Genomic DNA, 16,154 nt, shown 5'->3' on the forward strand with positions numbered 1-16,154 from the left:
ATTTCCCACAAACACCGCTGCTCAGTCCTTGTTTTCACGCAGGTTATACTCGATACAGTGCATCTTGAAGCACTACAATCCCCAGCATGACTTAACTACTGAGTGTGATAATAGTCTGCTATAATGAAAAGTAATATTTTACACATAAAATACATTAACATATATAGCCTAGGTAATAAGAATAGATGAGAATGATCTCTATCTCATACCTCTCTCTGTATTATTGTTGCTGGATTCCTGTTGAATTTCTCTGTACATTTATAAGCGATGTTGTTAATAAACAGTATTTAAAAATAAAATAAAAAAATAGATAAGATTGTAAGCTTGCGAACAGGGCCCTATTATCTGTCTGCCTATCTGTACTACCCAGTATTGTTTTATGACTGTGTTTATTCCCAATTGTAAAGCAATATGGAAATTGCCTGCTGTTATATAAATAAATGTTTATCTTGATGTTGATGATGCCATGCAGAATAGAGGACATTTTCTTGTGCACTTGGGAAAAATGTTGGGACTGGGGGTTATACCCGCAGCTGAAAACTATGTGTTTTATAGGCTAACTCCTCTTTATTTAATTTTAAATATAATTTGAGAATCACACTTTAGTAAACATTAATCACCTAGCAGAAAAAGTGACACTTCCCCAAGACACAACAAGAGTCTGCTCCACCTGTATTGTTTAGTGTAAATAAAAAAAACACAGACCTATAATAACAACTTATAATAACTGTATTTACCTGGTGTTACAGGCACATGAGCAGGAATTTCTGCTTTCTATTGCTTCTGTCTCAGCCAGATGTTGAACTTGTCAATAAAGCATTTCCTGGTTCTGCGTTCCACACAAGTTCCTGGTTCTGCGTTCCATTTGTCTTCCTGGTTCTGCGGTCCACCTGACTTCCTGGTTCTGCGTTCCAGCAGCCCTGTGCGGCAAATGATCCCTGTGATTTATCATTGTCTCGGTGTGCACCGGGATCAGTCAGTCTGGGATGTGATAGACTCCAGCAGCCATGGCCAGAGTAGAAAGAGATGGACAGCGCTGGAACACAAATCCCGTAGTGAAACGCAAACATCTGGGCGGAAAATGACTCTCAGAGCCAGGACGTGAGTAGCTGGGGAGCAACTTCCGGTTCCGGAATATATAGTTAATAGGAGCTGGGAAGCTTCTCTCGGTAAGCCATAACTGATATTATGTTTATAATGCACGGGATATCTCCATTACAGATAGAGGGAATTGTATTCTTGCTATTAATTGACATTCCAAGCAGTTCATGGTTGAGAAATGTGCAGAAGGGGAAGAGCCTGTCTTAATTGGTTTTGGGATGTGATTTACGTAGAGGAGGCGTGGCCAGTGTACAAAGCAGAGAGCAGAGCCCATTCCCAGGTTCCACCATGCAGTAAATTGCCTGGTGGTCCAGTGTCCTATACAGCCCCCATTCCATGGTGGCCCAATGTGGGCATATATTGGCCAGTCCTTAACAAACCAGTGTAGCCATATATTGGCCAGTCCCTGTTGGGCCATTGTGGCCACAGATTGGCCAGGTTCTGTTGGGCCTTTGTGGCCACAGATTGGCCAGCTCCTGATGGGCCCTTGTGGCCACAGATTGGCCAGCTCCTGATGGGCCGTTGTGGCCACAGATTGGCCAGGTTCTGTTGGACTGTTGTGGCCACAGATTGCCCAGTCCCTGTTGGGCAGTTGTGGCTGCGGATTACTCAGTCTCTGTTGGACTGTTGTGGCCACAGATTTCCCAGTTTGACCTGTAGAGCCTAATCCCAGGTGACCAATGGTATTACTCACCTCTATCCACACTTGTCAGACTTCGCTTCCTCCGTTGCTTTGAACTCCTACAGGCAATAAGAGTTCAGTGCAAGACAAGAAACTCCGCTCTATGAGCCAATACAACAGACACGGAGCATTAAGGTTGCCAGATGTTTAAATTCAGACACTCGTGAAAAACACATATTGGATGGCTGTCTTGCAATGTGGGTGCTCCTAGCGCAGATGACGTCTCAGGTGGGCATCCACCTTAATGAGGATTACCATTTTAGAGTGTTTGACACAGTCCTCCTTCCTCTAGACTAGTTCTTTTGTGCAGTGCATCCCAGGTAAAAAAGCTGTCTGAAAGCCACATTGAATGATGCACTGTTAGAAATGAGAGCCAGTTCCTGTTTGGACCTCTAGTGAATGGTTAGGCTGCATTTTCTGCATTTTCATTTTCTGCATTATGCAGTAGCGGAATGTGTTCACTGTGATCATGGAGAGTAACTTTCATATTATGTCACTGAAAGCAGCTGGTGCCCAAAGAACATGTATGTGTGTATATAAATATATAATATGTTATATTATATTCATACAGCTTTACAGATAATAAATGTGATTCTCACATACCTTATGTGTAACATGCAAATTTCCAACGTTGAAGGTTGACTTGAAAATCTGTGATGTGATTAGAACTGTCAGTATATTATGGCAATCACACAATATCTGCCAGGGAGAGTATAATGATATGATAGATGTTGATTTTTAAAGTAAAAATTGTCACTATCAATTAAAATAAATCTATTCTGAAGATCTCCCAGTCTCTCACTTAACTTCCTACCTGATCTTCTGCCTCTTCCCCTTCATTCCCCTTCCCTTATCCTCCTCCTCTCCCTCCCTCGTGTCTCTCTGTCTGTCTACCCCACCCCTTAGATTGTACGCTCCTTTGAGCAGGGTCATCTCTCCTCCTGTCTTCACCACTTTTAACTCTGCTCTCCAGCTACCTTGCCCTCCTCCTCTAGGACCTTCTTCTCCCCGTTCCCTCTTGCTCCCTCCTCTCCACTCTGGGGGTTTCCCTGCCATCCGTGCCCTCCCTCTTGGGCTCCGTCGTATGCAGGACCTTCCCCTCTCCCCTCCCCCGCCCCTCTAGCTGTGCTTTGAGCTCACTGAGTTACTGTGCGTTTTGTTTACTGTATTGTGTTGGCTCACCTTCTCACCTTTGTATTGTAATTTTGTTTGTCCCTGTACGGCGCTACGGATACCTAGTGGCGCCCTATAAATAAAAATTAATAATAATAATAATAATAATTTTCATGAATATAGGTTCATTCCACAAAATGGCTGCCTCCATCTTGTGTAAGTCACAGTTACCCTTTCAAGTGGACCCACCACTATTCTTACATCCCAATAATGACCACTTGTTATGTAGAGAATCTTATTTAAACTCCACATCATTTGTCTTCAGTCTAAGTGCATTTTGTTTACCACCTTCATGGTCTCACTCTCTGTCTGCTACCCTCCGGTGCCATCTAGTGACGACTGGTCAGGTACTTATTCCACTTGTCTGGCTATATTTTCTGTACATGCAGTGAGACCAGCACACAAGCTACATTAAAACAGCACAGCGGTTTTATGTTGATTATTTACATCCCCCTCTCTCTGTAAATTAGCAGCATAACATCAGGGATTTCTTTAATGGGTCCCGGGAAGGATATTTCCCAAAAAGTCTACACACAGTTTCTAACTTAAATAGATTCACTTGAAGTAAAGATGCAACAATAAGTGTTAATGTATTTTTTTTTTCACTGTAACGTCATCCCCAGTTCCAGCATCTGTTAGTTCTACTCTAACCACAAATGGACAACAATCGATGTAACCATGAAGATGACATAATGCCTTCACAAGATTTCCAGGTAGATGAAATAAAGTAATGTGAATACTAGCTGTATTGGTTATATATGATCACGTTTTCAGTTTTACGCTTCATTAACTATATTATATTTTACAATATTTAGGGTGAAGTTCAGAGGGATGTGAAATTTGAGAATGGGGAAGCGACATATGTGAAGATTAAGGAGGAGGAAATTCCTATAGTTGTCAGTGATTGTGAGTAATAAATATTACATGCAGGAAAGAGTCATGTATTCTCCTTGTTCATTCACTGCAATAAACTCTTATTCCACACCATCCTCTGTCAGTACAAACTAGCTGGCCAAATTGTATATAAGATTCCCAAGGCAGGTGCCCACATCCCAGCAGAGGCCGGTCTGGGCACGGGACAAGATGACCGGTGCTCAGTTTTCCTCCTCTGTAAGTTAAAAAGGACCCTTGCTCCCACCAAGAGGAGGGACCGATCCGTCTCTTTGCTGCACAACAATAAGCCTTACCTCCACCTTGTTAGTAGCATGGGAAGCAAGGGCCCTCTAGGGGCCTAATTAAGGTGAACCAATTTGGGGTAGTGGTCAGTTACTCAGAAGAGAGAAGCAAGCTACCACCCACTCATCCCAGCTAGAAGATGGAGTATAAGACAACCAACTGATGTGTTACCCAGTGGAGCGTAACAAGCTTACCTCCACTCCATTGCCTCCAGAATAATATTCCGCCTTGGGGCAAAGACTAGATGGTAGGCAGATTTCCTCTTTGATAAAATTGTGTCTGTCGTTGCCAGGCTCCATAGACCAAGGACGTCAGCAACGGACCAGGGCCAACTCAGCAGTGCTCCGCGAGTACGAAGAGGGCCCTCCAGCAAAAAAGCGGACATCCCTCACCCGTCGCCCCGGCTCCTCCGGGCGACAGCACAGGTTGAAGGATACTGAAATGGCGCCACACATCACTTCCACTGTTCCGGGGCTAAAAGAACCATGTGAGGCACCGTGGGGAGTACCAGGGACCGTTGGCCTGGAGCAGGGAACCTCTGGTGCTGAAGATCAAGCTAATCCGGCTGATACCGATCAGGGAATTGGGGTTGTATTTCCTGCAGGTAATATCATCTCATCCCCCCTGCATCCTCCTCGCAGCAGTGCTGTTTGTCCTAGTGCAGTGGATCCCAAACTTTTTCAGTTCAAGGCACCCTTAGGGTCTCCATAATTTTTTCAAGGCACCCCAAAGCCAAAATAATTACCAAGTAGTCCCCCGCCTTGCTTACCACTGGCCGTGGCCATGGCACCCCTTTGAGATCGCCAAGGCACCCCAGGGAGCCTAGGCACACAGTTTGGGAACCACTGCCCTAGTGACATTGTCCTCCCTTGTGATCCAGCTCCTCTACCTTCACTGAGCACCGGCCTTTTCTAGTTCTGCTACAGTATTGTTCCCACTGTCTGCCCCGAGTCCATGGCTGCCCCCGTTCCACCCTGCACCAAGGCCATGCGCCAGCCACCGGCCTCGGGAGCCAGCATTGGCTTTGTCTATAATGAGAGTCCTTCAGCCCTGACATGCGCCTTTCTGCCACCCATCACCACATGGTTCGTGTAGCATTTCCCAGATGCTTACTGAAACCATTCAATGCCATATAAATTACACCTTTACAGATCCTTTCTCCAATCCAAACCCTTTTACCTCTTTAGGATCTCCATCCCCTAACCCAGGACCTGGTCAGCCTTCATATTCCCTGCATTGCCTCCGTTTTTCCATCCTGGTCATTTCAGTTGCATTTTATTACACCCACTAATCTCCCGCTCTTCCTCCTTCCCATCCCATGCACATCCCTCCAAAGCGCTCAACTCAAAGCACAAATCTGGGTCTACCTATGCTTGTAGTGGGAGTGGGATGGACACCATACTCTTGCATCAACAAATCAATAAATAGAGGGGTTTGCAAGAGCACCATCAGGAAGTTTGCAAAGGATATGTATGTAGATATGTTTTCCAAAAAGCACTTGGAGGAAGGAGAATAAAAACCTGCCAATAGAGGGGTGGTAATGGATGAGGACTAGCAGGAGGTTTCTATTCACAACATGCTATCTCAAAACCAAACCAGGGCAATACGTGAATACATGCCACTAATACAGTAACCATACCATATGTAGTATGACAAGGCTCTTCATAGAAAGGGAGCCCAGCCAAGTGTGATTTAAGAATTAAAAGGAAGGGTAACAAAAGGAAAATTCCAGTTGGTTGGAGGTTCTGCATAAAGCAGCGTCACAAGTCATTCTACAAGCAATGGGCAAGTAACTTAATATATATCCTAATAGGGTGATAGGACAGACACAGTGTTTCTAGCTAGTGGTTTTAAAGTGGGTTTTGAAATCCAAGCAGAAGGGAGGTAAAAAGTACAACTTCCCGAAATGTAAAATCAGCACTTGAATTTCACAGCATCCACGTCAAGATTTAGAAGGAGCTAGCACTCTATTGGACAGCAGGGCCTTTTAGCAAACCCCCATTGCAAAACCTAATCCTTCCTCCACTACGAGTAGTAAAAGGCTCCAAGAAGGTTCAGACTAATTTAGCATCTGTCATACCCAAATAAGGAAAAGGCTTCAGTCATTGACTATGAATCAGTGCAGTGTTTAGTACCAGTTTTCGAGCACTAGAAATTGTAAGAGTCTGCGGCAACGGTATATTGATGGCTAAGCTCAACATCAAGTCTGTGTATAGATTTATTCCCATTTCAGATTCATGAGTTTAATGTTTGTCAGTTATTTGGGCACTGACTAGTTTAGCTCATGCTTACATTGGTGTCTATAAGCAGGGAGGAAGTATAAAGTTATTTCATATAACATGGCTGATGTCATGCTAGTTGGGCTGGCAAAAAATGGTTTACTTCATGGAGAAATCAGGAGAGATGATAGCATACAACTGGATATTGCTAAGGCCAAACAAGCTTTCAAGGGCATGAACATCATATGATCCAATGTCCTCCTTCAGATGAAGCAGCACTGCAATAAACAGAGCACTTAGGGAGGTAACTGCAGCATTTGGGAAGTTCATTACTGTGGGGAGACTTAGTAGCTGGGTATAATGAAACCAGTGTAAAGCATCCATATTTGTAAGGGCAGCATCTAAGAAGGATGGGTTTTTAAATGCTTAATAGATTGTTCTTATTTATAATTATTATTGTTTGTTTATATATTGCACTAGGCTGTACAGAGGCTCTAGTAGGTCATGGCTTAGGTGACTGGCTGCAGTTTGGTAATTAAGGCATCTAGTGTGGTGGAAGAATACTGCAGTCAGCCATACTAGTTTACGTAGTGTCAGCCGCTGGTACACGCACACTGTGGGGAGGAGGGCAGCCAGTTGGTAACTACAGCGACTGTGCACTGGGAATGGGGCTTCTCTGAGCAAGTGAAGGGGCGCTACCCTGAATGTTTTATTTTAAGAAGGTCTAGTTAGAAGGATTAGCATCTTGCAGTTTGGAGCATTCAAATTTAGCCAAATTTAAATAAAAGCTGTGACCTTTCACAATGTACCTCTCTCAGTCTCGCATCATTTCAAGAATATTACAGGGCAGGGGTACAGAAGGCATTTGGCATCTTACAAGGAAAAAGTGTCTGCCCAGAGGATAAATCAAAAGACATCAGCCCCTATTAAACTACTGCTCTCCTCTGCACATAATTTCATTTTGTGCTGCCAGCCAAGAGATCTGACCAGCCTCCTCACCTTATTGACCTTATTCACCTTTGCATTACCACGTGATTCTACCCACAATCCTCCCTGTGCATTACCACATGTGATTCTACCCACAATCCTCCCTGTGCATTACCACATGTGATTCTACCCATAATCCTCCCTGCGCATTACCACATGTGATTCTACCCACAATACTCCCTACGCATTACCACATGTGATTCTACCCACAATCACTCCCTGTTCATTACCACATGTGATTCTACCCATAATCCTCCCTGCGCATTACCACATGTGATTCTACCCACAATCCTCCCTACGCATTACCACATGTGATTCTACCCACAATCCTCCCTACGCATTACCACATGTGATTCTACCCACAATACTCCCTACGCATTACCACATGTGATTCTACCCACAATACTCCCTGTTCATTACCACATGTGATTCTACCCACAATCCTCCCTACGCATTACCACATGTGATTCTACCCACAATCCTCCCTACACATTACCACATGTGATTCTACCCACAATCCTCCCTACGCATTACCACATGTGATTCTACCCACAATCCTCCCTACGCATTACCACATGTGATTCTACCCACAATCCTCCCTGTTCATTACCACATGTGATTCTACCCACAATCCTCCCTACGCATTACCACATGTGATTCTACCCACAATCCTCCCTGTTCATTACCACATGTGATTCTACCCACAATCCTCCCTACGCATTACCACATGTGATTCTACCCACAATCCTCCCTGTTCATTACCACATGTGATTCTACCCACAATCCTCCCTACACATTACCACATGTGATTCTACCCTCAATCCTATTTACAACTACACTTGATAGTATCTATGAGCCTTCCTGTGCGCTACCATATGTAATGTTACCCATGATCTTTTATGTGCATTACCACATTTGAGACTACCCATGATTTCCCTATTTACTACTACAAACATATCACTGTACCCATGATCCTCCAAGTGCACTACCTAATGTGATAATATCCATGATCCTCCCTTTGCTTTATCACATGTGACATTGCCCATAATTCTCCACTACTACATGTCACAGTACCCATGATTTTCCGTGCTTACTACCACATGTAACATTGCCCATGATCCTCCCTGTTTACTAAATCACCTACTCCTCCAGGATCTCTCTTGTGCTGCACATATTCTCTAGAATTCTCTTCCTTATACCACTTTCTGGAAACTGTTTTCTTGTATGTACTACTTACTTTGCATACACCGCCGGGAGATGTTGATTATTTAATACATCATAAATAATACACTGATCTCTCTTTATACCACAGGTTTATAACACCACCCCCGCATTTTCTTGGCATAAACATTTTCACTAGTGTTTCCAGCTGGACTTACAAAGAAGGAGCAATATAATAATATTCAGTCACTGTGTGTTTCCTACAGATGGATCCAGTAACAGAAATACCCCAGAGAGGTGTCTCCGTCCTTTCTACTCACATGATTATACAGAGGAAAATCACAATATTCCACAGGATTATCAGGTAGATAGAACTATTGGTTCTGCTATTGCTATTTACATATGAGCTGTGTAGATACTGAATAGTTAAATAGGGTGTAAATGTTTTGTTGTTAGGGTGAACATCTAAGCGATTTCAATATTGTTATTAAAGAAGAGATTAAGGAGGGGAGAACAATTAAAGAGGAGGAAATCTCTACAGATATCGGCACAGGTGAGTAATAACCATCAAATACAGAAGAGTCGCATATTCTCCTTGTTCAGTCACTACAACAATCTCTTACTCTACATCCTCCTCTGTCAGTACAAGCTAATGAATACAGGCAATAGAGATGCATGTAATACAAGCTTGGATAAGTGTCTGGGGCCTGATTCATTAAGGATCTTAACTTGAGAAACTTCTTATTTCAGTCTCCTGGACAAAAGCATGTTACAATGCAAGGGGTGCAAATTAGTATTCTGTTTTGCACATAAGTTAAATACTGACTGTTTTTTCATGTAGCACACAAATATCAACTTTAAATTTCAGTGTACAAATAAGCTATCAAGTATTTGTGTGCTACATGAAAAAACAGTCATTATTTAACTTATGTGCAAAACAGAATACTAATTTGCACCCCTTGCATTGTAACATGTCTTTGTCCAGGAGACTGAAATAAGAAGTTTCTCAAGTTAAGAACCTTAATGAATCAGGCCCCTGGTCCGTGGTTGAAGTAACTCTAGGGTCATCTACATCTAATGATGCTTTATTTAAAGCATTGAGTGTTGGCACTACAATCTCCCCTTTCCCTAGGTTTAGGTAACCACTGTTAACTAAAATTATTTAACGCTAAGTGCATGTATATGGATGTGAAAATATAAATCAGTGTACCATATGTAGCTATAGACATTTGTATTTTTATGTACATCGATCTTGTGTTGCGCCGCAGTGTGTTATTTTCAATGCTTCTTGTTCCATTCAGAGCGTCTGGTGCGCATCAACACGGTTGAAAATGTACATTCATCTGAATGGGAACACATTGTAAACACAGTCATGTTCTTTTGAGAAGCGTTTTATATATGTGATTAACACATGCGTTTGGCTTTAGCAAAATGACAACTTCCTGTTTTTACACAGGAAGCTGGCGGCAGAGAGAGAAGGGTGTGACCAAAATGGACCTCGAGAAGCTAGCGAGCGCCATGCAGCTTCACCCAAACCTTTTTGACGCCTCTCATCCGCTCCATTACAACAAGTACAAGAGGGATGAGAGCTGGGAATCCATATGCCGAGCCCTTGTGCCCAATTGGGAGTCTATGTGCAAATTAGAGAAGATTGAGAAAGGTAATTGATTTGCTGTTATTGAAAACAGTATTTGGCAACACTGGTTCATATTTCCCTGTAAATTACCATTTTGGATGCACTTAGTAATAGTTTATCATCATCATCATCATCACTTTATATAGCGCCAGTGGGGCAGGGATTGATGTGAATGAGTTCTCTGTACAGCGCTGCGGAATTAGTGACACTATATAAATAAATGGTGATTATGATGATGAGGTGTCAGGATGGTACAGGCAGCAACTCTTGTAGAACTGTGGCAAACTGTTCTTTTAAATGGATGCATCCTGCCTTGTGTCAATGCTGCAGGCTGGTGGTGGTGGAGTGATGGTATGGGGAATGTTTTCTTGGCACACATTAGGCCCCTTTATTAGCAACTGAGCATAGTGCCACAGCCTACCTGAGTAGTGATGCTGAACATTTGTATCCCTTTTTGGCCACAGTCTACCCATCTTCTAATGGCTACATCCAGCAGTATAACGCACCATGTCACAAAGCACACGTCATCTAATGCTGGTACCACGAACATGACAATGAGTGTGGTGTACTCCAGTGGCCTCCACAGTCACCAGATCTCAATAGAGCACCTTTGGGATGTGGTGGAACAAGAGATTTGCAGCCGACAACTGTGCAGCAATGATGCTATCATGTCAACCTGGACCTGAATCTATGGAATGATTCCACACCTTGTTGTGTGTGTAATATACGCTTTTTCCTGTAATACAGATAGAGAGTTACATGTGAAGTGGCGGTCACTTAAAGATCGGTTCAGGAAAGATCTGCAGGCTGTCACATCTGCTCCAAGTGGCTGCGCACCCAAGAAGATACATACTCACCCTCTGTTCAAACAATTGATGTTCTTAAAACCAAGCATGGAGCTCCGCGGGTATGTAATCATCAAGGTATGTATCAGATATTATTTTATAAAAAGATTATATTATTTATTTTTATTTTCTTGCCCAAAGGACGTCTGGTAAGGACGAGTCGACCAATGCCTCTGGCAGTGTGGAGGACGATGCAATGATTGCCTCAGAAGGAGAAGCACAGAGTGTGTCGGGTCTATCGACGGATGATCCACCTACTTCTACAGTCGAAGCAGAAGTACCATCTCCTCTTGTCCCAGCTCCCAGGCCGCCGCCCGTACGCCCGCAGAGGAAAAATAAGAAACGAACTGTAGACACAGATGTCCACACTGCAGCACTTGTCAATATTATTGATGGATTGAAAGCCCAGTTACAGAGCTACATAGAAAAGCAAAGGGTTACAGCATCACCATCAAAAGACGATGACGAGGCATCCTTGTTTTGCAAAAGCCTTATAGGAAATGTTCGTAGTGTAGCCCCTGAAAGATTGCTAAATTTGAAAATTTCAATGATGAATTTAATTCACCACCATCTCAGTGCCCCTTATCCTCCACCAACATATCCACTGTACACAGCTCCAAGCCATCCTTCTTATGGTCCCCATTTTTATACACATAACATGAGTCAACAAAATTAATCACTTTTTTTATTAACTGGCCCACCCTTAACTGAACCGTACTCCAACTGTAGGTCACAGCCGTACCCAATGGTCGAAGTGGAATTTTAGAAGTGGCGGTATGGAAAATATAATGGGAATGTACAGCTAAATCCAGAAATATTTGGACAGTGACACAATTTTCATAATTTTTGCTCTATACTCCACCACAATGGATTTGAAATTGAACATTGGAGATGCAATTGAAGGGCAGACTTTCAGCTTTAATTCAAGGGGTTGAACAAAGATATTGTATGAAACGTTTATGAATTGCAACCACTTTTATATACCGTCCCCTATTTTCAGGGACTCAAATGTAATTGGAAAATTAACATAATCATAAATAAATTGTTTATTTTTAATTCTTTGATGTAAATCCTTTGCAGACAATGACTGCCTGAAGTCTGGAACCCATGGACATCACTAAATGCTGGGTTTCCTCCCTTGTTGTGCTCTGCCAGGCCTTTACTGTAGCTGTCCTCCGATGTTTCTGCCTTTTTGGTTTTGTCTTCAGCAAGTGAAATGCATTCTTGAGATCAGGTGATTCACTCGGCCATTGCAGAATATTCCACTTCTTTGCCTTAAAAAACTCCTGGGTTGCTTTCGCAGAATGATTTTGGGTCATTGTTCATCTGTATTGTGAAGCACCGTCCTATCAACTTGGCTGAATCTGACCTGACAGTATATCCCTGTACACTTCAGAATGAATCTAGCTGCTTCTGTCTTCTGTCGCATCATCAATTATCACTAGTGACCCAGTGCCAACATTGGCAGCCATGCATGCCCATGCCATGCCTCCACCGTGTTTTACAGATGATGTGGTATGCTTCAGATCATGAGCCATTCCATGTCTTCTCTGTACTTTTTTTTCTTCCCATCGTTCTTAGTTTCATCTGTCCGAAGAATTCTGTTCCAGAACTGGGCTTGCTTTTTTAGATGTTTTTTGGCCTTTCTATTCTTGAGACTTTTGGATGGTCTTGTTGAGTCTTCTCTTTAAGGTAGACTTGGATAATTATATGCCTACCTCCTGGAGAGTGTTCTTCACTTGGCTGGATGTTGAAGGCGTTTTCCGTACCATGCAATGGATCCTGCGATCATCCACCACTGTTGTCTTTCATGGACATCCGGGCCTTTTTGTATTGCTGAACTCACCAGTGCGTTCTTTTTTAATTCAGAATGTACCAAATTATTGATTTGGCCACTACTAAGGTTCCCGTTATCTATCTGATGGATATTTTTGGTTTTCGCAGCCTAAGGATGGCCTGTTTCACATGCACTGAGAGCTCCTTTGACAATATTTTGTGGGTTGACAGCAACAGCTTCCAAATGCAAATGCCACCCTTGGAATCAACTCCAGACCTTTTGCCTGCTTAATTGATAAAGAAATAACGAAGGAATAGCCCTCACCTGTCCATGAAACAGCTTTTGAGCCAGTTGTCCAATTACTTTTGTCCCTTGAGGGAGCTACATATTAAACAGCTGTACATTCTAAACCCTTCCTCCAATTAGGATGGGAATACCCTCAAATTAAAACTGATAGTCTGCACTTTGGACCCATATAACTAATTTGAATAGGTTTTGGTAAACAGCTAAAATAGCAAAGAATGTGTCTGTGTCCAAATATAGGTGCTGGGGGGCAAGAGGGCATCTGCGGGCTAAACTTTGCCAGCCCTCCCCTGTAAATGGAATTAACTGTAAGTGGATGGAATTCGATTTGTTTTTTAATGAAGGCAATTGGAGAAGTGGCTGTATGGCATAACACAGTATAAACCCCCAATTCCCTAATTTTGACAAAGTAGACTCTACGTATAAGCAGCCCAGACAGTGCTGTGGGCAATCAAACCCCTAGCTCTCCAAGCTATTAACATCAACTCTAATATGTATCTCCAGAGATTGTTTCCTATAATGCTTATACGCTGTGGCAAACAGCCATTTTTATATATATATTGTAATTTTTTGGATAACCAACCAAAGTTAGCAGTGAATAGACTCAAGACAAAATCAAGTGTCTACATAATGGAATCTCCCTGGGGCTACCAGCAACGCAGTGACCATTCTAGACCTACCTACCTCTCTGAATTGTATTCTGAAGTGTAATATGCAACTTCAAAGATTTATTTTGTGTGTACCGGTTTGCAGAAACTGCACTATTTTTCATATATTGCTTTTTTGTAAAATAAGTTATCAGTGAACAAAGACAAGAAGGTTCAGTTTGTAAATTCTCTTGTAAAAAAATATGTAATATTGTGTGAATTTAATTTTTTTTTTATAATTAACTTTTAAAAGCCTCCCTTTCACCAGGTCTTCTATATGTTTCCTTAGTTTACAGAGCATTTTAATTATTTGTACTATGCACTGTCGTGAGACAGCTTCTGTAGTGAACTGTGGCAGGAACCAGAATTTTGAAAATGGACTTCCATGGTCAACTGGTGGTTCCGGTGTACAATTATTATTTTTCATACTGCATAGGGCACAAGGCATAGAGTTGCAAAAAAAATAATTAAAATATGTTGAAAAAGATATAGAAGGCCTGATCTAAGGTCCACTGTAAAAAGTTTTTTCCTATATGAAGAATTAAAACTATGTCTAAAGTATGTTAAATTAAACATACACATATATTGTCTATAACTATACAGTATGTGAATAAAAGAACATATTTCTAACTTTATTTATAAATGTTTTTTTCTTTTAATGTATTTGCACATGCCATTTTACTTTCTTTTTTTAAAAAATTTAAAACAATCATAACAGTTATTCAAATAACCAAGCAAATATATGCTACAAAAATGAAATCTACAACAACGTAACTGTTATATCACCCCATAATGCCAGGAACATTGTTCTTCGAGTGAAACAAAAGTGAACATGTCACAGACTCTTACTGCCAGGTTTTAATTCCAGGTGCCAGTTCAGAAGACATTTTCAACCTTGTTGGACATACTGTCCTCTCCAACCACCTATTCTCTTTGTCTGGCAAAATTTTGTAAAGCATGTGCCGTCTTGATTGCAGAATCCATCCCATCTATAACCATCATGATGGATGTCAATAACAACCTTCTCTTTATTTCAAGATGCCAAAAGCGATTTACACAAGTTGTCTAGCTCTGGTATATCGATGATTGACTACTCAACAATGACCATGTTTAGGATACGGTTCCAGGAAATTTATGGATAGAACAAAAACATCAACTATGAATACATGAGGGTGGCATTCACAGACCTTAAAGTGTATTACTGTTCAAAAGAAGATCTACGTTTCGGGCACACAATTGCCCTTTGTCAAGACCAACAGAACATCATCCTCACTCTTAAATACCTTCAAGGTCAGAGTATAATCACCCAATGTGAAACGTCAGTGCCTTCCTAGGCACATTTGGGTTATATCTTTAGTTTTTCTTGGTTGTTGGTTATTGATTTAATATGGGTGACTTTACCTCTGACTCAGGAGCATGTTTGGACCATTCTGAAACTCTATTGTTCACAGAACTTGACACCATACTTGATGAGACAGCAAAGGACATCTTTCACAAATTACTTAAAAGTGAAATTGATCTACTATCACACGGTCAATTCTTATCAGAAAACCTCTGGCAAATACGCATACCAAAAGGCTTTTGCATATCCAACATACTGATCATTGGCTGCACCCAAAACAACTATGATATCTCCTGTGTTAGGCTTTTGTTAGAAAGAGATGTCGAAGTCGAATAATTGGATGAAGTCGTTATAAATTAATATTGATTGTAATAGTTTTCCGTGCGATTGCGATTAGTACACCACGTCATACCAGGGTAAATACGCAGTCGCACAGCTAAACAGAGCAAATACACTTACATTAACACCTATACTTGTAAATAGTTCACTTTTAATAACGTTTCAATTCACATCATTTTATTAGTAAGACATAAAGGTTATTTATACAAAGATAAATTTACATTAAAGGTATTTATGGTTCAGGTCCTAAAAATGTATGGTGTTTGGTCTTATATTAATCCACAGTTTAACAGCAGGAATCTGGTATCATCAGAGAAGCAACTGCAAATAGGGATTGCTAGTTATGATTAGTATAAGATTAATTCTCAAAAGTACTCTGTTAATGGGTCCCTGAAGCAAGAAACCTAAGCAGTTGTTGGAGTGAGTTGCCCCCACTTTTGGAAGATCTTCGTTTGAACCAACCTATGACATGACCTGCACTGTATTGGACTATCTTGACCCATGGACCAATGAAGAAAGATCTTAGTGTTATCATTGTATACATTGTGACATCATTACTGTTTTTTTCTAACCTAAACTGTATAAAACGAGGCCACTGGGGCAGCGACATTCTTTTTGCCAACACAGACTACAGGACTGATGACTTTCTGGATCCAGGGTGCGCTGCGTAATGTATCGTTTCTACATTCTTATACTTATTGTATGTATATATATATGTATGTATTTACATGTGTGTGTGTGTGTGTGTATATATATATATATATAT

General features: G+C 41.5%; 2 protein-coding genes across 6 annotated transcripts in view; one reads left to right on the top strand and one right to left on the bottom strand.

Annotated features, from left to right (window-relative positions):
• Positions 1-16,154, bottom strand: part of LOC142159811 (uncharacterized) — a 316,766-nt gene that overhangs the window by 47,978 nt on the left and 252,634 nt on the right. The gene's annotated exons all lie outside the window — the stretch shown is intronic.
• On the top strand, positions 1,130-12,036 carry LOC142159887 (uncharacterized). 2 transcript variants are annotated; one of them, XM_075214739.1, is made up of 9 exons: positions 1,131-1,169; positions 3,580-3,669; positions 3,772-3,862; positions 4,425-4,736; positions 8,766-8,863; positions 8,956-9,052; positions 9,956-10,159; positions 10,883-11,042; positions 11,122-12,036. In XM_075214739.1, exons 2-9 carry the CDS (start codon positions 3,613-3,615, stop codon positions 11,654-11,656), a joined length of 1,554 nt encoding a protein of 517 aa, XP_075070840.1. In that variant the 5' UTR covers positions 1,131-1,169; positions 3,580-3,612; the 3' UTR covers positions 11,657-12,036. The 2 variants fall into 2 exon arrangements, with proteins under 2 accessions (XP_075070841.1, XP_075070840.1); XM_075214740.1 differs by lacking the exon at positions 9,956-10,159 and having other exon boundaries at positions 1,130-1,169.

Source organism: Mixophyes fleayi, chromosome 6, assembly GCF_038048845.1.
Source record: "Mixophyes fleayi isolate aMixFle1 chromosome 6, aMixFle1.hap1, whole genome shotgun sequence".
NCBI classification, from domain to species: domain Eukaryota; kingdom Metazoa; phylum Chordata; class Amphibia; order Anura; family Limnodynastidae; genus Mixophyes; species Mixophyes fleayi.